At 36.3% G+C, this 23,408-nt stretch overlaps 2 protein-coding genes across 4 annotated transcripts in view; both read right to left on the bottom strand.

Moving 5' to 3' along the window:
• Cdep (Chondrocyte-derived ezrin-like domain containing protein) overlaps positions 1 to 23,408 on the bottom strand; it is a 137,788-nt gene that overhangs the window by 8,129 nt on the left and 106,251 nt on the right. For all 3 annotated transcript variants that reach the window (XM_019044256.2, XM_072297707.1, XM_019044255.2), the window contains 7 exons: positions 6,156 to 6,306; positions 5,067 to 5,175; positions 4,254 to 4,340; positions 3,176 to 3,373; positions 2,308 to 2,494; positions 1,401 to 1,513; positions 607 to 750 (listed from right to left, as the gene is read on the bottom strand). In XM_019044256.2, the coding sequence (XP_018899801.2) occupies positions 607 to 750; positions 1,401 to 1,513; positions 2,308 to 2,494; positions 3,176 to 3,373; positions 4,254 to 4,340; positions 5,067 to 5,175; positions 6,156 to 6,306 (989 nt within the window). The remainder of the gene's footprint in view (positions 1 to 606; positions 751 to 1,400; positions 1,514 to 2,307; positions 2,495 to 3,175; positions 3,374 to 4,253; positions 4,341 to 5,066; positions 5,176 to 6,155; positions 6,307 to 23,408) is intronic.
• On the bottom strand, positions 12,431 to 23,406 carry LOC140224173 (uncharacterized; the record flags this gene model as incomplete). Its single annotated transcript, XM_072297620.1, has 1 exon — positions 12,431 to 23,406. A coding segment is annotated over one exon (5,406 nt), but the record flags the coding sequence as incomplete, so codon positions are not given.

Below are 23,408 nucleotides of genomic sequence, written 5' to 3'. Positions count from 1 at the left end.
AGGAAGTCATTACTGAACAGTAATGACAAGCTGTACTAAGGAAAAAATATCTGTAGCGATAAATTTTTAATACAGCAAAAAAAGATACAAATATTTTCTTCCAAATTTGGTGAGGCTAATTGCATTCATTATTTGATGGTGGCGGCTATTATTTATTACATCCGCGATAGATTCAGATCAGATATCGGTTAATATACCTATTTAAGAGTACAGAATAAAATATTTTCCACAGTCAATGCTTTTCACGGCAAAACAAACCTTGAATTGTGGATCTTCACTAAATTTGAACCTTGAAACGAACTTCTTTACTGTCAGTAAAGGCTCCTCATTTGAATAAATTCTGTTCAAGAATTGTATAAGAGCAACTGATACAGTTTGCTCGTTTGATAAGTTGGTAATTATGGTGAAAGCTTTCATCACACTGATAGAATTGATTAAAGAAAAATTTGAGTAAAGATTCAGGGTTTCTGAACTAGAATCATAAACTTCGACTAAACTCTGACAAGCAGTCTAGTTCAAACCTTTAGAAGTTTCAAACAGCCCTGATGCTTTTTCACCCTTCTTTTTTTTAAGAATTAAACATTCAGAGAACCAAACGATACTTACGAGGAAGAACATTCTTGGCTGGAAACTTTTACGCAACGAATATTTAAGCAGCGAGCCATGTCTGATAAATATTCGATCCGACTGCCTTAAACGTTCTACACCTATCATATCCCTTTCTAATTCGCACAGCTCCACGAAATTTTCCTGTAAGAAGAGATGAAATCAATAAGGGAGTTTTTAAAACGATTACGATTTCATACATATTCAATACAACTTTTTTATTCAATCAGAGGACTATGCTCCTTTCTCAATTGGAAATTCAAGAAAATTCAAAGATTAAAATTCTAAATTTTTCCTGGCATTTATAACGCAATGCTCTTGTAAGTAGCTCCCACTGTGACGGAAAGCTGTCTGTAGCATGTAAATAAATTTGTACTTTTTTATACTAAATGTGCATATTTTCCTCTCTGTCCACCAGATCTCTCTCTGTACTGGATGAGTCTTCCAGCAACTTGAGATGCGCTACAAAGGGAGAGTATTGTAAATGAATAAAAGCATACTAGTAAAATGATGAGGAAATGCCTGAAAAAGACTGAACATGTTCAGTCCTCAATATTCAAGTGAAGAATTTTCTTGTAAAACAGAATTTGACACATGGCGACACAGTAGAAATATATGACTGTCTGGAAAACTTGTGCATGTAACTGAATAGGTATGTAGTTATGGGTTAATGTTAGTTGCTTGCAAGTTACTCACAAGCTCCTTAAATAATTACACTTTCTTTGTATGAGCTGGGTATTTTATTTACTTCCAGAAATTTATCAAAATAAACAAATGAAATTACTATTACTCACAGACTGACGCAGAACATAAGGTAATTTTTCAGTAATTTGACATAGGGTTTGCCTGAGAAGTAAACAGTCTTCAAAATCTGGATGCCTGATAGATTTGTAGTACCAAAGTAACTCTGAAAAAAAAAGAGGAATCGATAGTAAGTGGTAGTTAAAAAATTGATGCAGAATCGATGATTCATTGACACTCAATGAGCGCTTGTAGTCAATTTATTGAATAACCCTAAAAAGTCTAAGTAAAGAAAGAGACGGAGAGTGAGAGAGACAGATAATGGAAAGAAGGGATGTCTAGAAGTTACGATCTAATCGTGAGAATTTGATGCCAATCTCAGAAGGACATGCAAATATAATGTCAAAAGAGGTATTTTAGATGTTTCCCTACACTATTCTCTCATAAGATGGCAACAAAACTTTTGTCGGCCATAGTGATAAAATGAAGCAGTGCCAGGGAGTTTTATTGAGTTGAATCATAATTTTAAAAGCAAAAAGGCTGATAAAAATCCAACCCATCAAAAGCAGACAGTCAAGTAGACATAGCAAGGCGATGCCTAAGGCTGAGATCGGCGAATCAGCAAACGGTTCCCTTGACAAAAATATCATTTCAAACAAGTCCCAGTGAATTTAAAAAATGGGTGTCACTGACTCATTACATGTTGGAAATATAAAATGTGGAATTTATGTTGGAAAACACAATATAAATATGTAGCTGCATTCTGAATCCACAAGACTTTTCAAGAATGATTGAAAGTTTTTTTTCGTCATGGTTGACAGTTTGCAAGGCTTTTTGATTGCGTTTATCTGGAAAAATTTGTCATCTCAACACATTAGGGTAAAGATCTGATAAGGAGCAGCGTAAAGTTTATCAAAAATAAAAATCAAACTAAATGACAAACCCAGGTGGCATACTTACTTTCTATTAGTTGATAATAATGTATTAACCTCTGCAATGGCTTCAATACAAAGGCTGTGAGGGGCAAGTAGCAGACTTTCTGCGTCTCAAAATCTTTGTATATTTGCTCAAATTTTGGTATTGAATGAAAGGCATCATCTAAATTTTCTAAAAATGATAAATGCTGGTCGATGTATTCATCAAAAACCTGAAAATATAACCCAGAAATATATGAGAAAAACAAAAATATTCAAGAAAGTTACGGATGACTGAGGACTGTCAGCTAAAATGATTTCCATTTAATTTATTTACACAGAAATAAAATCTGAAAATTCTGAGAGAAAGATGAAAACTTTGAGAAGGTAAAAAGTGGTGCGCTACAATTATTTTTGTAATAAAAGTGTTTCTCATCTCCCCAATCTTAAAGACCTTTCATTACATTGGTTGTATAATCTACCAAGTATATCACTTCAAAATGCACTCTTTTTAACTCCCCTCTTAACGACCAACAGTTTTAGAGAAATTGGGTAGGTGCTGCTCCCAGGTTATCTTCCCTCCTCTTGTAGAAAAATATACCTGACAATGAGTCAAAAATCAAATAGAATACTATACTCTGATATATACGAATACACTTATTTACTTAAGCAAACAGAACCCAAATGGAGAATCTAACTCCACTACTTGAGGATCCGATGGATGAAAAACAAAATAGCGATCAAGTAAAAGCTTTTGTTCCTGTTGAAAGGAAAGTTTAAGATGGAACAGACAATTTTCTAAAAAAAATTTATACATGCCGCATCCGAGAGAAACTTTCCTTTGGACTTATGTTTCTTTCCATCTGGTACAAATAAAAAATGTTTTCAGGGCACTATTAGGATCAGAGGCTCACCTGTAGGTTATCGAAATGTTTGATGAGGATATCAGCCAGCGAATACTGGGTGCAGTCATCCCAGAGTTGCGTCTTCATCTCGAGGTCTTTGATGAACGTCGTCTGCTGGCTCTGTATCCGCTCCAACACACTCATCAACTGGTCGATGAAACCCAGCTGCAAGGATCCCTGCTCCTTTATCAGTTCATCTTTGAACCACTGCAATGCAAAAATCAGAATTTTATTCATTCAAAAATTAAGTTTTTACACACCGATAAAACAACAAATTTTTAGCATTTCAGAGCTTTGCTTCATTCTCTACACACTATACAAGGTGATCCAAAAGTCTTGCGCTGTCAGCACTCAGCATCACCAGCGACTTTTGAACGAATAGAAGTAGACTTGAAATTGTATGAGCGTGCTCCTAGGTCAAAGGAAATGACTTTTGGGCATCCCCAAAATTTTATAGAGGCAACCCTGAAAATAGGCAAGAACCTTAGGGATTACAAGGGTGGTGCGGGACTTTCAAACCCTGTATATGATGAAAAGGGCACAGTTTCAAAACTCCTTTTCCCTAGCCATGCAAATGTTTGGCTGTAATCTGACCGTGTTTGACTAAAAATTTAATGAAAATTTGACAGTAAACAGAATCAATGGATTCTTTTCACTTACATATACATTTTATTTTCAGGCGCGGTAAGACTTGTTCTAGCAATGTTTCTTTAAATACATCAAAAGGGGCTGTATTTTTTAATTTGGGACAACAATATCTGGCTCAGTTTAGAAACAACGTATGTACTGTTATTTTCCCTATGCATATGAGCGTTTTTATGGATGGGCTAGAAATTGTGGTTCCAAATTGAAAAATGTAGTCTAAAAGATAGGAAGGCTACAGAAAAAGAGATAAAATTATTTTCGTTAGAGTAGAATTAGAGAATGAGAATGGGACTAAGAACTCAAAATTGGATACCATAGTATCCCTAGTTTTCTGACATTGCCCTTTTGACAAATATCAGTGACATTTTCTGCTGATTGCATATTGAGCATCAGGTTTTTGAGATTCCTTTAAAATTTTAGGTGACACTGTTTTGATACTTACAAAAGTAATCACTTTGAGGTCTTTACGGAATGTTCTTTCTGTAGACAATAGTTCTTTGGTGATAAAGTAGGCCTGATCAGATAAACGCTGGAAAAAAAAAGAAATAAAACATTGAGGCATTGATGTAAAAGTAAAGTCTCAAACGCTAATCATATACAAGGAGCTTTGAATTGAAATAAGTGCATGAGATAGTGAGGAAAAAAATAGCAAACTGGTAATACCTCTTTTCTCTATTTCTACCATTTTAAACATTATGTGTTCATTTAGTTTTATTTCAATGGGATTGACTTGGAAGCAGACAATTATAGTTTTCTTCTAGATTGGCCCCGTACAGTCCTTTAAATTAAATTAGTTTAGACCAATTTGGAGAGCTGTACATTTTCTACGTACCACTAACACGCATCATGCATTAGTTGTTGTGATTGTAACATTGCATTACATGAGGAGTGACTTAGTGAATCTCAGCACTTACTTTGCCATGATAGAACAAGAAAGAAAAAAAAAGAAAAAAAGAAGGAATAAAAAGCAGAATGATTGATTCCATTTTACATCACTTATAAGTAATTAACAGAAAAATTATATACATTAGGCGCGAAATGATCATTGGCATTTTGGAATAAAGGTAAAACTTTTTCCACCTTTTCTGCATCACTGGCAATATATATAATTTTTCTGCTAAAAAGCAAAATAGCTCACTGGTGGCAAACTAGCTTGCAACAAAAAACGATTCAGACATTTCTTCTGCATTAATGTTAAGAATTAAAATAACTATATCAATTCAAAGGAATAAATGAGTTCTCAAAAGGTACTTACTTTTTTCTTTCCATCAATAACTTCAACTTCTACTGTACAAACTTTGCTAACATCTTTTTTTACACTTTTTACAGGACTATCTGTCGCTCGGGACAAATCAGTGAGGGAACTGTAACAATCATGGCACAATAAAAAATTACTTGAGAGCAACGAGTAACAAAAGAGTCAACGGTATTAAATGTGTAAGTGACACCCTATAAATGGATGCGAGAAAATGACAACAAAGCTGATTTAGGAATTCAGCATCAAATTGAATGTTACCAAAACAATATTTGACACAGAACACAAGGGGCCTCTAGACGAGGTATAAATTAAAGCACTTTGCTACACGCTTTCTCTTCAAAATTTCAAGAAGAAAACTAATCACACAGTGGGAGGTATGATAATCAACTCCTAGAACAGACATGAGCCTTTACAATTGAAATTTGTTAAATGACAAAAATACAACCGACATCTTTAATTTAATCAAAATTCCATTCGATTTGTGTTAAAAATACTTGTTAATATCTCAGTTAGGAGTTGATTTCCAAGCTTTCCATTATGCAAATAATTTTCTGCGTAATAATTTGAAGAAAAAACAAGTGACGTACTCTGCTAGTTCTGAGCTTGTCTGGTGGTTAATAGTTACATTTGAATTTACAAATTCAGCTTATGGGTGAAAAGTCAGTATTTTGTAGACTGTGTTATAGTGAAGTAACACTACCTGCCTGACAAAATACTACAGCATACTTTAATCAAATTGGGTCACTAAACTGATATCATTGCGCTTTATATAAAATAATATTTGAATAATGCTCAATATGTCTTGAACGATTTCCAAATGCTTGAACGTTACAAAATTTGCTTGTGCAGATCAAATGCAAAAAATGTTCACCAATATTTGTTTTTACACAATACAGAACTTCCTGGTAGAGTGTCTTGTTAATTTTGAAATTAATCATTCTGATTTATTCAAAGTAGTCCCATACTTGATGGACAACCTTCTTTAAGTTGTTTCAGGATTGAAATAAAAAGGGTTTGGATAGGAAAAATGGGCAATTTTCATCATTTTTAATTGATATAAATTATTTCGTTAGGCGAATTACTCACCTTTGATTCGAAATAGCGGTGCCATTTTGTTTATGACTACCATTCACCACATTGATGATGACATTATTATTTTCTTTAATTGTTCCATTAGTTGTCGCTCCGATACTCTTCGTTAAAATTGTGGGATTGACGACACAGATTTCTTTTTTATCTGCAGAAAACAAAGAAAAAAGTATGGTCAAAAGATTGAACATAGATTTTTAGGCAATTTTTCATTAAAAAAACAAAGCTTCCCAGCAATAAGAATACCAATACATATGAACATGTCCATTCCAAAACCGAGAAAAAAAAACTGCAGATATTAATTGATGAAGGCAAAAATTAGTGCAAATTAAAATATTAAGAGAAAAGCTGAAAACAAAATGGACCAGAAAGGAGGAAAGGTCACACAAAAACAAAGGCAAGCACTCAATAAAACCGTTAGAGACAAACAACAAAAATAAAAAACAAAAATTAAAAGATAATCAATGACTAACTAAAGTTGTAAGGTAAGGAAGAACATTTTTCATTCTATTCAATCATAATTACTGGAGGCTATCAAAAAGGAATTAAAAGAACAAAAGGTGAACAACTGTGAATCCTGAAATTTTAAGAAAACATGCTAACAGAGAGTGAAAGGGGAAAAATAAACATATGAGATCCAAAAAAACTGTTGAAACAGCATGACCCAAAATAAATTGTAGAAGCATTCATGATATTCCCTACTCTATATTATTTACAAATAATTGTTACCGACGAACTCTTATACACGCAAACCTAGGTTGTTTGTCCAGCTAACTAAAGTTTCTTTGACCTTCTGTCAACAAACGTTAAATTCAAGATTAAAATAGGATCTGAATGTTTAAAACTTCACTCATGCACTTGTTAAATTTTATTGATGGCCTTAAACATGACTGAAATTGTAAGCATTTAAATGAGTTTGTGCGTAAGTTTTCGGTTCTTTTACTTAATTAAAGTGCAAATTTATTGGACATTTTTATACTGACTCCTGTCTGTCAAACAAACATTTTAACAAAATGTGTTCCATTTGACTGGATACAATGATCAATTGTAAATACATAATTATTAAATAAAAAACATCCTGGAAAGTCACATTAGGCTTTCATTGATAGTGTCTCATGAGGAAATTTTCCCTTTAACTGGTATTGACCCTTTCATTGCTAGGGAAAGCAAAACCGTACCTTCCCATAATGATTCCACTATTACTCAACAACCGCTACCTAGAAGTATTCACAATTGTAACTCTGTCAAAGAGAATCTGAACTACACCTTTGGACACTTCTCAATAGAGTGCGCTCTACTTTGTTTGCAGAACAACAATTCTCCATTGTGGGGCATGCGCACGCAGAATTCAGCCTGGTAATGAAAGGGTTAATGCAATTAAATTCTGTCGGGAAACAAAAGCTGGCACCCATCTTCACAGAAAAGGGACAGGGAAACTTTGTTGGCCGGAGAATCCAAGTTTGCTAGCGGCAATACTGATCCGCTTTAAATACGGCCAGACTGTCCATGGTGTAAAAACAACGAAACGACAATCATATAAAAATAAATCAAATCTGAAATAAATCATAATGATGCAAAAATAATGATACAACTAAAAATCTTAAAAAATAAATTATACAGCAGATTGAAAATGATAATATCGAGGGGAACATTGAAACATTTATAACTTAAGAACACACAAGGCAGAAGTTGAATAAAATACAAATTCCTCTTAGCTGATGTTATTTTGATCGCATTTAGCAGAGGAGAACCAGTATTTTGAAAATTGCGCAACTTAATATTCATCTCCAACATACGTATAAGCTCAGATTCTTTTGGTTTTCCGGCCAAAATATAGTCAATTTAAAGAGAAAACTATTCAATAAATTTCATCAAAAGAACATGCATTCAATTTTTTTAAAAAGCAAAGGGAACATTGAACGATTTTGACAAAACTATGATTTCGATGTTCTTTTTCTGCTAAATTCGATCCATTTGGAACCAAACTTATTGACAAAAGATTTAATTACGTGCATAACATAAAGTACTCTGAGGAAACATGCATAAAGTTAGAGAAACTCACAATTTTATCCTGTTTGGCTTGAGTAAACACTTTGGAAAAAATTTAAATACATACTGATTTGAAAAAATACACAATTTTCACTGAAAATTTGCCCTTCACGCGAAATTTGATTTGAGAAATATCCATTTTAGAAAACAAATAAGGTGAATTAAACAGTTTTTTCCTGACACTTTCATCAATTTCCCTGACTTAAAATTCTCTAACATTTCCCGGTTTTCCTTGACTGGGTCAATTATGCTGAAAGACATTTCAGAACAAACATATTGCATTGAAAGAATGTAGTTTTCAAAGCTTCAATAGCTTACACATTCTGAGCATTCAAGATTGTGCAGGGAGAAACAACCGAATGTACGTCTTCATCAATTTCTATAAAATTTGTTCCATCTCTTGAGGATGAATTTTTTTTGGTCAGCTGAGCAGTGTCAAGTTTTAGAAGCACTATGTTTCAGAGTGAAGACTGCCATTGGCTGCACTTGAAAACGTCATCATTATGAAAGTCCATTTGCTTTTCTTCACTCATCGCATTCAAACAAGAACGCTTGATTACCTGCTATTACATTTAAAACTTATAATGCTTTATACCAAGGAGGATAGCTCTAACCAAAATACTCTCTCATCCTATAAAATAGATTTAACTCAAGTTTTATCTCAACTTAATCAAACAGGGTATCTACAGCTTCAACAGGAAAAATTTTCCTGACCAGGTTTCCCCTAACATAAATGATCAAAATTCCTTGACTTTTTACAACAATTTGCACACGTAGAGCTGGTAATGAAAAATTTTTGGAATTAATTTCACTGCAAAGGACACAAATATGAGAACCTTCTTTATTCAGGTATTCGTTGTTTGACTGATTAAAAATTGCGATTCCTTGTTGAAAAGTATTCCTCTAGATTCACTGTTCAGAGTGATAATCAGAACACGGAACCCTGAGCCAGACTTTTGGATTTTGTAATTCTTGATTGTGTGGAAAACGCTGATGTTTTCCAAGATTTCAAGTATCAAGATTTTTCAAATTTCCAGTCTTTTAAAAAAATGTCTTTCAAGGAAAAAGTCATGGAATTTCAAAAGCCGAACAATTCCTAGCTTTTTCGACTCGTAGAAACTCTATCATATTGGCTCACTTCATAAGGTTACATTCACCGATAAAAAAAAATACCTGATTGCTCCAGGCTTCCGCAAGGACAGAAAATTAAATAGAATAATAAAAAAAATAGCGAGGAAATTTTAAAATATGTGTGATTTTTGGCAAAGAACCATTTAAATTCTAATTACCTGAAAAAGATAAAACTTCTCTTGAATTTATTATTAAATTTTATTTAGTATCTCCCTTAGGCCCCCCAAATTACACAATGTTAAAGGTAAACGGTAACAAATGTAAAAATGTTAAATAGAGCAAGTAACCTGACAGGGTATGCATCTATGAATGAACATATTTACAGTACGTACACTTGATTGTGCATCAAGGTGAATCAGTGAATCAACAAAAAAAAATTCATATGATACAAAACAAACATTTACAAGGTAAAACACCAACTTGAAAGCTTTTTCTGGGGATCCAGCATGAACCTATTCTAAAATTTGAGAACAAATTGTGAGGTTTTTCCAACATTTGATGGTCTCGATTAGATTGTTTTAAACAGAGGAAACCAGCTCAATTACGAAGTGTTCAAAATTGCGCATCTTCAACTTTAACTAAAACAAAGCCAAGATTAGGAAATAGCTTTTGCTTTTTTACCGGAAAATTGTTAATTTTAAAGGGAAACGCTAGTGTAAATCATATTACCATACATACATTCCTTACTTTTTGATGCCAAGAAGAAGTTGCTCAATTTTGAAAACACCATAAACATGTCAGTTTCTCTCTGCTAAATGTCATCAAATTTTAGTGCGGCTCGCATACACATTGACAATGAACCAAAGACAAAAATTGTACTTCAGAATAATAATCACCATCAAATGTTGCGAAATACTCCTACCTGACAGTTCAAAATCGTTCATTGGAGTGGTTTAAAGTATCTAAAGAATTCCATCATTGAAAATTTAGAATTGCAACTATGGATTTAACCTTTTCTGGCTTGCTTTTATACTGCAAGCTAATCTTTTGAGTGAGTTAAAGAAATATGATGAATTTTCCCCCTCCATTCCTCTATAAGACCTAGTGTTTACATATGATCAGAAATACATAAGAAAATGCGATAAAACATTTTTGAAGCAGTACATCTTAGGAATTTACTTTATATTTTGGGTAACTGTGCTTTGTAATATATATGACAACCAGGTTTAAAAAAGTCATTTGCCAGAGCAAATATTACTGAATGGGTGCACTGTATCATCAATTCATTTCTAACTATGTCAAAGCATAAACTTCATAGAAAATGATTTTTTTCCCCTCTGCATAAAATTGTTGAGTCCAAGAAAATTTTATGAAATTTATATTCTCAGACATTGCAACACATAAGTGATATAAGACTGTTTTGGACATTGACAGAAATTCTCCTCAGAATTAATTGTGAGTAACAAACATAGTTTTGAGGAGGGGAAAAAGGGAATATACTTCAATTTTCTTTTTTTTGTCACTGGTAACTTGATTAAAAATTTGTTTCCTAAATTAAGAATACCTGGATCCCTTTCGAAAAAGTGCAAGATTCAAAGGGAAAATATACAAAGAACAAACCTACTTGAGCACCTTCGATTTAAATATGGTACATCTTCAATGGATGAGGTCGAAGTTTAGGAGACGAATAAAATCATTTTTCTCAACTACTCAGTTTTCTCCATGATCAAATGAGGCATCTCTCTCGTAAAACATAAAGGCTTACAGGAAAACTTAACATAATTTTCAACGATTCTTGTTTAATTACTTCTCTCCCTGGGTTTAGCTTCTTGACAAACACACAGCTAAAAATAATTTGGAAACTTTCGACAGATAAATTACATTGTCATAAAGAATGCTTACTGAGTACAAGCAAGTCCAAAAATTCAAGCACCATGAAGTTCAGCGACAAAGTTTCTTTCAAACGAAATTAACACCAAAAATTTTCAACACCAAAAAACTAGCCCTGATTCATTCAGTTGCGATTGGAAAATTTCAGATTTTGAATTAATTAATCGATTGAATAGCCTCATGGGCCCTCTCTCTTGTAGAATACTTCACAATCGCCTGTACAATACAGTTTGATTTCATCACATAAAAATTAATTTTACCCTACGGTAACTTCACAAATTTAAGTATCCACCAATCAGCTTCCAAGTTTGTTACGTTTGTTCGTATTGAGAGAGGGGATTTAACTTGACAAAATGAACTGAGGTTTTGAGATAATCATCCAATCTCAAGAAAAATTAAAATATAATACTAAGAATTGGTCGAGAAGAGGACAACAGTCACAGTAACCTGAAATTTTCTCTCTTTTAGAAACAGCAATAACGCCTTGCACACTACATGGTAATAGTTAAAACAAATGTAGTAAAAACAAGATGAACAAGATGAAGAAAGGAAAAAACAAGATTAACAACTCTGATCGCTTATCAATATTATACTTGCAGGCTGAAAAATTGGGTTGGTAAGTATTAGGTATAGGAATGTCAATTCATTACATAAAAATATAGTTTTGAGTATCCATTCAGAGAGTAGTAGACATTATGAAGAAAATTATCTTGGAAAAATTTAGGGGTTTCATGATGATTTGAATAAAAGAAGCAGATACATTTGATGACTGAAGTTTATAGACTACAGTGATTCGCATTGTTCAGTTGCTAACGGCCTGAAGTGTCGAACTTAAAATTGAAAAAAAAAGTATTAAGCATTTTGCTTCTGCAGTGGATTGCCAAAGAATTTTTTTATCCCTACTATTCACAGTCTTCTCCATCCTATTCGTCACCAAAAATGTTATGTGATATAGATGCAGTGAGTTTGGAAAAATGCAAGTCTTGAGCAAATTGTTAATCAAGAAAAGAAAACTGAAGACCCGTTCCCGAGTTGAAAATATAGACTTTGCTATGATAAAAATAAAAACTCGTGCAGCTTTGAAAAATAAGCGCAGAAAACAGAGGAAAAATGCTCTTAAATGACACTTGTGAAATGACTAGACCAGCAGTTTTCAAACTTTTTCAGCCACGGATAACTTTTTTGCCTACAGAGGAGGCCGCAAATTATCAACAAAAAAGAACAGCCTTTCTGGTTCTATGCTTTCTTAATTCGACTTTTCCTATCTGTTTTATTAAACAAGGGTGCTTCTTAACTGTTATTCCATTGAAAAAAATTATTTCTTTCAGTTCTGCCTCTGTTTGGACGAAAATTCAAACAGAAATTTAGCAAGTCGTTGCAGACCACCCGTTGCGCACCGCTGGACTAGATGTTGCTTAAAAGTAAAAATGCTTTCTTTTCTTTCAACTTTCTTTTTTTAAATTGAAAGAACATAATCATATCTGTTTAAAGCTGGAACATTCGACTGCTGGGAACTTCTTCATCAAAGCATGCTTGTATATCCGCTTAAATTTCGTATTTTAAAATTCACTGTAGTTAAATTCATTACAATTGAGAATCATCGAACAAAAAATTTGAAAAACACCCTAATCCTTCTAAAAACAGTTCAGACATAAAACTAACGATTATTAACTAAATATGTTTAAAGCCGTACCCGGCAAAGGTTATCAAGCAAAAATGAAAACACTTAATTGACCTATTTATTAATACCCGAAATAATCTTTGCTGGAAAATGTTGATAAAACCTTGGAAAAAACAGATCATTGTGAGCCATTTATCCACATGGCATAAAGATAAATACAATATTTTCAAAAGAATCTACTAAAGAAAAATTTTGGAACAAAGAATTCTGGTAAAACTTTGAAAAAAGATTCAAATCCTTTCATTCAGGTATAATTATGTAAAGTTAAATCAAAATAGATACATTTTGGTGTTAAAACAGACAAGGGCTCATGAATAAACAAAATGAGATTTTGGAACGCCATCACCGAATACAAGTTAGTAGTAGGAAGAAATTAACCAGGAAAAAAATGGTCACATTAGTGTGAGCTACGAGATGGAAGCTAAAAGTATGAGTAAGGAAGCGCAGGGAAGGATGATCTTATAGTCACAAAACTGGGAAAGTTCACGAAGAGACATGTGAAAACGTAAAGCGGGGGCACAATCAGGCACTTTAAAGAGGCTGAATTTAGACAATGAAACATACAGAGTCTTTTCCCCAAAAGAGTTCTTGTACGGTTTCTGTTCAGAGATTCAATTAAAATTAGTTTAAAAAACCTGAATTAATAAGAATATTCAGGCCTTGGCTGATGCCATTTCAGAATCCGTAGTAAGAAGTCAAAAAGAGATTTTGACAATTTTCAGGCTTCTACTCTAACATTTTTGTGATGAAGACAGAAAAAAATCAAAGGGAGACATGATCGTTGACCGACAATTCATTCATCAGCTTCATTAAGGTTAAAACCACTGCTGTAATTGCGCGAGGCGATGTAGACTTGTCAACAAAAAATCTATACCATACATGTAGTAAATTCTGCACGAATAAAATTATAAAATATGTGTCGCAATGACGGTTTCATATTATAGCCGAGTAAAACAGGCCTAAAATTAAGTATCCGAGAATCCACCACTGTATACACAAAACAGTCAGGACAAGACGCCAGAGATATTCAGACTAAAACAGTGTGTATACCATTAAGTGTTTAAGTCAGTTTAAAACTGAATATTCTCATGGAGGAGAAAGCTCATCTAATCATATCTTACCAGTAGCGAGATAGGCTGTTTAGTGCAAAGCTAGTTTTGTCTGATTAAACAGACAACTCTTCCACGATTCCATTCCTGATGGGCCACAGGTGCTATTGCGCTTGACGACAAACCTTTTTACAGTATAATTATGCTTAAATGAGGTTTATTCCTCCATCATAAGATTATAGAGTTTTGTGCTGAATTTAAAGCATAAGAGAGAACACACTATCCATGTATGAATCATATCATATTCCACAGCGATTCTATTAAAAAAAAAAAAAAAAAGATAGATCATCAAAATGAGATTCAACAATATTAATAGCCGAACTTGACAAGAGAAAGGGTAAAACCCTAAAGAGATCTACAGCACAGCAAAAATTGATGAAAGTCAATGGAATGATACTAAAAGAGACCACAAACGCAAATTCCAACACTTCATCGGATTTCTCTCTTAATTTGGATAATTTGACACCTCAAATTTTTCTTAGAGACAACCTCACAATAAAGATCCAACATTCGAAACACAAGAACACCTCTTTTTCAAAATCTAATGGCTGACTTCACCGAGGTTCTCATTTCGTGGAACAGGAAAAGCATTTTCCTGATAAAAAAAATTGAGGATTTTTCCATCCACTCTTCAGATAGAACAGGGAAACTCTGCTAAAGATCAAAGAGCAGACTATCCTGAAGAAATAAAATATAGATGATCTTGCCGACACTATTTCCGGTCCTCCACAAGGGGGAATCCATATTTAAAGTGTTAGAAAAAAAGAAATGAGACAAACAACGATTAAGCAACAAGGGAGTGCCCAGTGAGAAAGGTAGTAGCAAAGGGAGGTATAACAATTATTTACCCTTATTTCCAGCTATCTTGTCTCAGAGACCTACAGCTCATCGTAAAGAAACTGAGAGCTTTTGCTCCTTGCCAGCTTTACAACTTGGGAGGTAATTCTATTGTGAATTTTTCGAAGGAAAATAATAGCATCCACAAAAGTTTTCCGCAACTTGGAAAGTTCAGAATTAGCCTTAAAAAATGATGAGTATCTGATGTCCTGAGGGAATGATATTCTGAAACGTTCTATGACAAAATGGCTAATAAATAGTAAACTGTGAGGTCCGCACCATATCAATCATTTGACGGTTTTGTCGTTGATCCTTAACTTTTGAGAAAATCTGAGATATAGGCGCAAAAGCTCTACTGAAAAGTATGAGTTAAAGAATCAAAAAAGACCTGTTGGCGATTTTACTTATATCAATATATATATAGAGTATTTACAATTGTAAACGAGGTTAACAGATCACAAATAAATAAGTATAAAACAACTAGGTAATTTTTTGAGCATTTTAGTTGCGATTAAAGGTATATGTAGGTTAACACCAATAGTAAATAAACACTCTGCATAACTCAGAGCTTAGTAGAATACAGTAACCCTAGGTTCATGGATGTTTTGGCTTCAACAGCAATGACTGAGCGGCCAGAAAGTTCCTAAAACGGTTGGATTTTTATCTCCATCAGGAGCCCTCAAATAGATTGGAAGGCAAGGAAGTTTCGAAAGAAGTGCTTGAAAATTTTGGCCAGAGAGCGTTCTAACAACGAATAGTGTTACAGGAAGAGAGAAACTGATTTAACTACCAGGAAGACGAAATTTATTAACTCCTGTAAACGCAACGGAAGATACTGACTTGAATTGTCAGATTGGAACACTGATGCTTTAGTGTTATTAGTAGAATTTTTTACCTATGCATTTTTAGAGATTTCAGATTTCTAGGATAATTACCATTTCAGCTTATTGAATTTAGTAATTGACACTTCAAAATAATGAACTATGATAAAACCCAAGGATTTGAAAATATGGGTATATAAGTGATGATTAGAAAATAAAATTTGATAGTTGATACAGATGGAGCATTCAGAGGAATAAGTGAAAAAAAAGAATCTGACTTCTGACCTTGGTTTCTCAAGAAGAAAACGGGTTCAAATATCAGTCAACAACAGCATTGATAGGAAGGATCAAAATGCTTTTGACCTCCTTCAAACTATACACCCACTTGGTGAAAAGGAAAAAGAACAAATAGAGTCATCACAACATGGCACTGATAGATGACATTCCTGAGAGAAGGAATTTATAAAATTATGATAAAATAATTTTAATGAGGGAGGGTCATTTGGACGTATTTCTGTCAAACAGACCTAAGCGCCAAAGGGGCAGGAAGGTAGAGGGGGGCTTGGATTGGCAGCGGAACTGGGCGTCCGGCTAATTCCGTCCTATACTCGCAATGTTTTTCCATGGCGCTTAGTTCCGTTTGACAGAAATACGTCCATTTGAAAGTACACCAATGACAGGCAATCAAAGAAATCAAATGGTTATGGAGAAACGCACAAGAAAAAGTTCAAAACCATGTAAGAAAGTACTCGCGGGCGACTTAAAACTTTTAGACTGCTCCAACTCATTTTGACTTACTGTCAATCAACCTCTCGATTTACTTTCTTCCTACACATGAGGTTTGTTGCTGGATGAGCTACCAGTTGAGATGCGATGATGAAATCCTTATTTTACTCTGTAAAGCAAGCGATTGAAGAAAAAATTCTTGATATTTGTATATATATATCCTGTAGCAACCATTTCTGCTTTAACAGGAAGCAACACATTTTTGGTTCTCTCCTTAAGGACCAGATAGTACCTGCTTGATACTTGCGGCTGAGCCCGATTTTGTTCTTGGTGCCTGCTTCGATATCATTGGTTTAAAACGTGATCGGCTTCCCTTCTGAGACGTAATTTAGTCAGTCTTGGAGTCAAATAAGAAATAATAGAAAATGCCCTGAGACAGGATGAGTGGACAGTGAGATGAGACAGTGTGTAAGTAAGAACATTTAAAAAAAAAATCGAAAATCGAAAATTAAACCACTAAAAAAGAGGAGGGTACAGTAAAATGAAGATTTAAAATGATTGCTTGACGCAAAATTTCTAATTCTTGATGTCTGAAATGAAGTCATCGATTTGCTCTTTTTGAGCTTTGGGTTCTGTTTTTCAAAAAAACAGCTGCACAGATTTGACCAGAATAAGCCTGAAAGGGTTCGTGTAACCTAGTATTTTTCTCACGTTTCATTTTTATCAGAGAACTAAACTACTTGACAGCATTAAACTTTCTGTGAATTCACCCTCAAGATTACATTAAAAAAAGTTCAAGTTTCAAGTGATGCTTAGTTTTCTTTATGAAAATAAAACATTAGAAAAAGTTAGGCAATGTCCAATGTGGTTACGCAAAATCTGGCCAACTACAAATTTGGACCATATGATTGCCTATTTTCTCAAATTATCATAATCAACACACTAAAATTGATTCGCTTTGTGATGAAATTGGTCAAGCAAAATCTCAAGCAGCAACAAAGAGCATTACTTAATAGCTTCGATGGTTACAGAGTGGAAGTCTGCGAAAGTGAGAAAGCTTTGAGCTACAATAGTGGGCTTAAGCGAAACATTTGGTGAGAAAATTGCCAAACTGATGAGTACTTTTGAAGCAGCAGTGAAAAATATTGCAAAAAAACGCTGAGAATAGAGTACTTTCAAACAAAATAAGAATGAAATATTTTTTACCAGTGTGGAAAAGACAATTTAGTGCTAGCTTAATGGCTGATTAATTCAACATGGGAAAATTTCAAAACACAGATCTTCTTTAAATTGATGAAAATAGGCAGAAATTGATCCTAATCAATGAAAAAAGTTATTGTAAAAGTTTATCCAAAAGCTTTTTGGGGATGCTGAGTGAGATTAAGAGCTTTCAGGAAGAACCGTGGGAAAAGAGGATAAAACTCTTCTTCCATAATAACCCATACTGACGGAGAGTTAGACTTTTTATGGAGTGAATTGATGAAGAGTTGATTACTTTTTAAAAGATAGGGGAGCAGGTTCTTATTGAAGGGGTGAAAACCTGATTTAAAAAAATAAAAAACGGTTCAAAATTTTCACTCTGCAATAAAATAGAGGGGGAAAAATAAAAATAAAAGTGAGATCAGACTTTTTTAACTAAACTTAAAAGTATCATCAAATTATTTTTCCTGTGGTGGTTTCGAATGACTAGGACCAGGGGCTGATTTTCGCAATGTAGCCGTGCAATACGATTTGGGCGACTGAATTGGGGCATCCGGCTGATCAATGTCGATTTCAGTCATGATTATTCTTTGACGCTTCTTCACAGGGTGTGTTTTACGACGCTTTGATACCCTTGGTATGGTATTCGGGGTCGTGAGGGACTCAGGAAGCTCCAGAGAGGAAGAGGAGGCGTCGCTAGGGGGACTCCGAGCTAGGGAGTAGTACGAGTAACACTTGGCACGGGCTATAGATTTTGCTTTGCTCCGCTCGAAGGATAACTCGATCTCTTCTAGTGTCGGTGGACAGTCGAGCTGAGTACGACTTGAGTTGGGTGACTTATTTCCCAGTCCACGATTCCGTCGATCTTTGGGGAGGAACTTACTTTGCGATTTAGTGGGGCTGATGTTGAAAGCTGAATAGTACTGCTGGAATGTTTTCTGAGGTGAGGGTTTTGCGACCGACAGTGAAACAGTGTCGTCTGATTCTGTGGTGTACGGAGAGTCATAATCATCAAAGGAGCGTTGTTTCAGCGGATAGTAAACGTGGAGTACCGGTGTTGTGTCATCACTACTTTTCCGTGAGCTACATTTCGAACCACTAGCCAGCATTTCTGTTGAAAGTGAAAGTCCGAAATCGCCAGCTAAAGAACTGTCATCACTCTTGGCGATTCCAAAATGTTGCTTGACCGTTGTGCCCGTGCTTGAAGACCAATCAGAGGTCGTGAATCCGATCGAAGTATCATCCGAGTTCCGTTTTTTCCGCGGAGGTTCAGGTTTTTCTTCGACCAGAGTGAACGAGTCGCTAAAAACGGATGGTGGCATATCTTCCTCCTGCAGAGTTTTGTTTTCTTCTGTCGAACTGTCCTCCCCCTCCTCTTGCTTCACTTTGATGCTAACCTTGGCAGCTTCCTCAGCTTTGATGTAAAAAGTCTCAACCTGGGAAGTGACAGGTGTTGCGACGGGAGGTGAGGCAGGAGGCGATGGCCAGTTTTCTTCCGAATTTGATGGGATAAATGGAGGGGGAATCTTGATTGTTTCCAGACTTTCATCATCGGGCGATTTCTCTTCCGGTAAGTCTGGCAGAGGAGGAAAATCATCATAACCCAGATCTGCTTGAGATCCAGAGGCTGAGCCAGTAGACACACTAGGAGGCCTGTCACTGGAAAGAATCGAGTCATCATCTTCAGAAATTGAATGCGATGACTGTTTTGTCGAAATTTCATCTTCAAAGTCAGACCTGTCCTGCTCTGACGTCGTGCTCCTTTCGCTTATCCTCGACAGCGTTCGGGACAAACCGAATACACCACCTCCAAACCCTCCACTCAACATTATTTCAGCACTTGTAATAGGGTAGTTAAAGTTGGTTGGAAAATCATCATCTTTGGAGCTCCCATCTTCACCCTCTTCATCCGCATAGTGACCTGTATCGTCCGGAGGGAATAAGCCTTCCTCTAAACTGGAGCTACCAGAGCTTTCCAAAGGAAATGGGCGCCACGTTGATGACTCTCCCACTCTCACCCCAGAGCTCGAGGTCGAGGGCTCATCGTCGAAACTCCTTTTTTGGGGAATCGCTGGAACGGGTAGATTAGAGGTGGAAGGCTCCGTGGCACTTGGCAAATTTTCTGGAGTTTCAGATATTATGTAATCGATGGCTGGGGGTGGTGGCGGGGCATCCGGCGCATCAAACACTGAGTCTTCCTCCACCGATGGTAGTTCATCAAATATCTGGTTTACATCTGCATTCGTTTGATTCACTTCCAAATCATCGACTTTCAAATCTTCCTTCATGTCTTTGGTTTCGGAGCTCTCTGAGGCTTCGTGTGCTTCAGATGCTGGTGTTATTTCAACTTCGACTTCGGTTAGTTTTTGTGTCTCCTCCACTTCTTCAACTTCCTCTGATGTCTTGAGCGTCACGTCATCATCTTTATCGTCTTGATACCCTCCAAAGCTCTTCTCTTTGTCATCTTCTAAATATTCATCGACTGACACCCAAACTTCTTCCTCTTCAAGAGAGTTTTTCTTCGATTTGCCTTTTTCTGGTTCCTCAAGCACAGCTTTTTCTGCATGGTCTACCACTACTTGAGCAACTTCCACATCTTGCAAGGTTGGCAAAACTTCAACTTCTTGTGTGCCTTCAGATGTGCCATCATCCAGGCTTACCTTTGGATCATCTTCGTTCTTCAGACCTGGACTTAGAGTTTCAGCCAATACTGGAAAAGGCTCAAATTCTTCTGATGTGTAATTTTCCACCATTATATTATCAAGATCATAATTGAAAATGAGGCCTTCTTTTGGTTTGATTTGCGGTACCATCTGGTCTTCCAAGCTCGGCAATTTGGTGACAGTTTTTTCAACGGCTACATTTTCTATATTTTCCTGAGCTGGCTCGGTCTCTACTTCTTCTGTTTTCAAGACTTCTGATTTTGGCTCTTGAGTCTTATCAGCCTCAATAAATGCATCATCATCTCCAAGTTCAAAATCAATATTTGCAGCTTGCCGGGCATTTGTGATTGCTTCCACCTCTCCCGAGTCCCAAATATCGATCGAGAAATTTTTGAGCTTTTTGAAAGAGTCCAACCGCTCTTGTCGGGTGCTTTGCCTCCTCTCTGGAGTCAGGGATGGTGACAAATCTGTAGGAGACATTTTATCGACAGGCGATGCAACTAGTGTCAGAAGTTCTTTCAACGTTTCTTTGGCATTCTGGCCATAAACTGGAGATGCACTTTTTTCCTGAGTTTCTGCTAATTTGTCTGAAACTTCTCTCAATGTTTCTGCAGTTGCTTTTGAGCTGTCTTTTTTTGTTTTTGCTGCACCAAATTTCTCATCATCATCATCACCTAATGTATCATCTTTACTTGAAAATGACGTTATGGGTGGCAGCCGATGTAATGCTACGATTGGGGTTTCCAGAGACTTGGCGCGACGTGATGCTCCGGGTGACACGGCTTCATTTTTAGAGGAGTATCCAGATCCTTCTGACAAACCCAATCTGCCAAACAGCACTGGAGGTTTATCTTTTCCACTGACATTCACATCTGAAAATTTTTTCCATGGAGACTCTGGCGATAATAGATTTTTCTTGATTCCTTCAACTGTCTCCTCAGAGATTTTGAGTTTTTCCTTTGGAAGGTTCTTATTTTCTGTTTCGGCAGCTTTAGCTACATCCTTTCCTGCTGAAGCAGATTTCTTTGGAATCACTTTGGGCTTTGGCTTAATGGCGGGTTTATCGGAGGGCCTTTTCCTAGCGGGTACGATTTCCACTTCTGGGCTCAGTTTGGGAGACGTTTTTGGGCTAGTTTTTGGCGTTGACTTAGGACTGAGGGTATTAATTTTCAAGTTGGCTTTTACAATTTTACATGTACTGGGGCTCAGCTTTAAATCACTAGAGGATTGATTCGGGCTTGTTTGTTTTGGACTTAATTGTTTGGGGCTTTGCTTAGGACTGAGAGCTTTGGGACTCAGTTGGTCCTTTGGACTGGAAGACGGTTTAGTTTTATTAGGGCTTAGTTTGTTGGGGCTAGAGGATTTGCTGAGTGAGCCTTTGGCTGTCCGACTTGGACTCAACTTAGGATCTTTCGACTCAACACTGCTCCCTCTACTCCTACCTTCCTGATTATCCGACGAACTCCCTTTTTTCCCGAATTTCTTTCTCCTTGTATCACGATACTCGACAATTATCACATCTGCAGCATCGGCAGATTCAGTGGAATTTTTCCGTGAGTCACAAGAACACTTTTCAGAATCAATTTTGATGACTTTGATTTTATTGCCAGCTGTGTCCTGTTTCTCAAAAGAACTATTTTTGTGCTTAATCCCTTCTGCGCTACGAGACTGATGGATTTTGTGAATCGATTTGGCTGGTTTCGTTGTACCGGAATCAACACTTTTGACCTTGACAATTTGGTGATGAGGCTCATCAATTGAAAGATAATTCCTATCTAGGAGACAGTTATCGTTGCAGATAGAGCCAAAGTCTTGAGGAGACCGTGACTCAAAGGAGGACATATTCAAAGTGGTGTCATTATCCTCAATACTACCTAAATTCCCTGACAGTGAAAGCCCTGAGTCTTTCAAGTTTAAGTTACTTTTCAGTAATGGTTTGGCTTTTTGTTTTGAGCATGTTCCGTTCATATCTGCACGCTTGCGCAAGGTGTACGGAATATCGGTGGCCGAGTGGCACTTAAATGTGTCGGAGTCCGCAAGGCTCAATTGCGACACGTTTGTTTTGGAGGAAATGGATGATGGTGGTGAAGGCTTGGACTTTTCGTGAGCCATATATGGATCGCTCTTTGTCCTCTCTACTGCAGGATGGATGCTCGGTGAAGTTCCGGTGGACTCGCTAGAAAAACCACTGATGACCTCACCAGGCTTGACCTTGACATTTATTTCTCTGAACTCATTGGATCTGTTCCTACTGTAAACGGATAGTTGCTCACGATAAATCTTTTCATGACTCTTTCGGAAGTTTTCTTTGCATAGCTCATTAAACTCATTGAAGCCCATGCTGGGCTGGAACCCTATTCGACTATCTATTTCCGACCTTACATCATCATAAATTGAATTTGTTGATTTTGACAGAAGATCGTCCATTTGGAAGATATCTGCATCATCCTGCAAGTTCTCTACAGACCCGTAACTACCACTATGAGATCCCCTACCGAACATTTCCTGGTACTCCCTCTCTCTCTCCAGAAGCTCATAGGAATCATGACTCACATCATCATGACTCAAGAAAAGATTCTCGTGTGAGCCAATATCCATTATTAAAACACTACCACCAACTTCAAGCCCGCCTTCTTGGTCCCCACTTTCGGTGGATAGACTAGAAGTGGTACCAGGATAGCTACTAGAATAAACTTTCGTTTCCGGAACCGTATCGCTCCTCTCCAATGATGGAGTTTTGATGCTGATGGGTTGATACGGGGCCTTCGATGTCTCGTCATAGCGTGTTATTGGCGAATCAATGTGCTTTTCAGACAAGATGTTCAACTCTTTTGGGTTAGTGACATATGTTGCACTGTCTAATTCCTGCGCACGTTTCCTGCGGGCTGAATTCAGCTCCTTACAACTTGTCGACCTCTGCCACGTGTAGCGGTTATTATAATCGAACTCCTTCTCCCGCGCAGATCTCAAGTCATGCGTCTCTTCTGCTTCAGGAGAGAGGTCAACAATATCTGTCTGACTAGACCGATTTGTTGTGCGGTTATACCCCCCACTTGAATGCGAGGACAAAAGGTAATAGTAATCATCATTGTTATTGGCATTAGACTTAACAACGGTGGATTTTACATCGTTATTGTTATAGAGGTCTGTGGGAGAGGTATTGTGAATGTAACGGGGGGTTATAGTTTTGTACAAAGTTCTCT

The sequence above is a fragment of the Bemisia tabaci genome, chromosome 3 (genome assembly GCF_918797505.1).
Source record: "Bemisia tabaci chromosome 3, PGI_BMITA_v3".
NCBI classification, from domain to species: domain Eukaryota; kingdom Metazoa; phylum Arthropoda; class Insecta; order Hemiptera; family Aleyrodidae; genus Bemisia; species Bemisia tabaci.
Note: the sequence above shows the minus strand (reverse complement) of the source record. Positions and strands in the feature narration are given on the sequence as shown.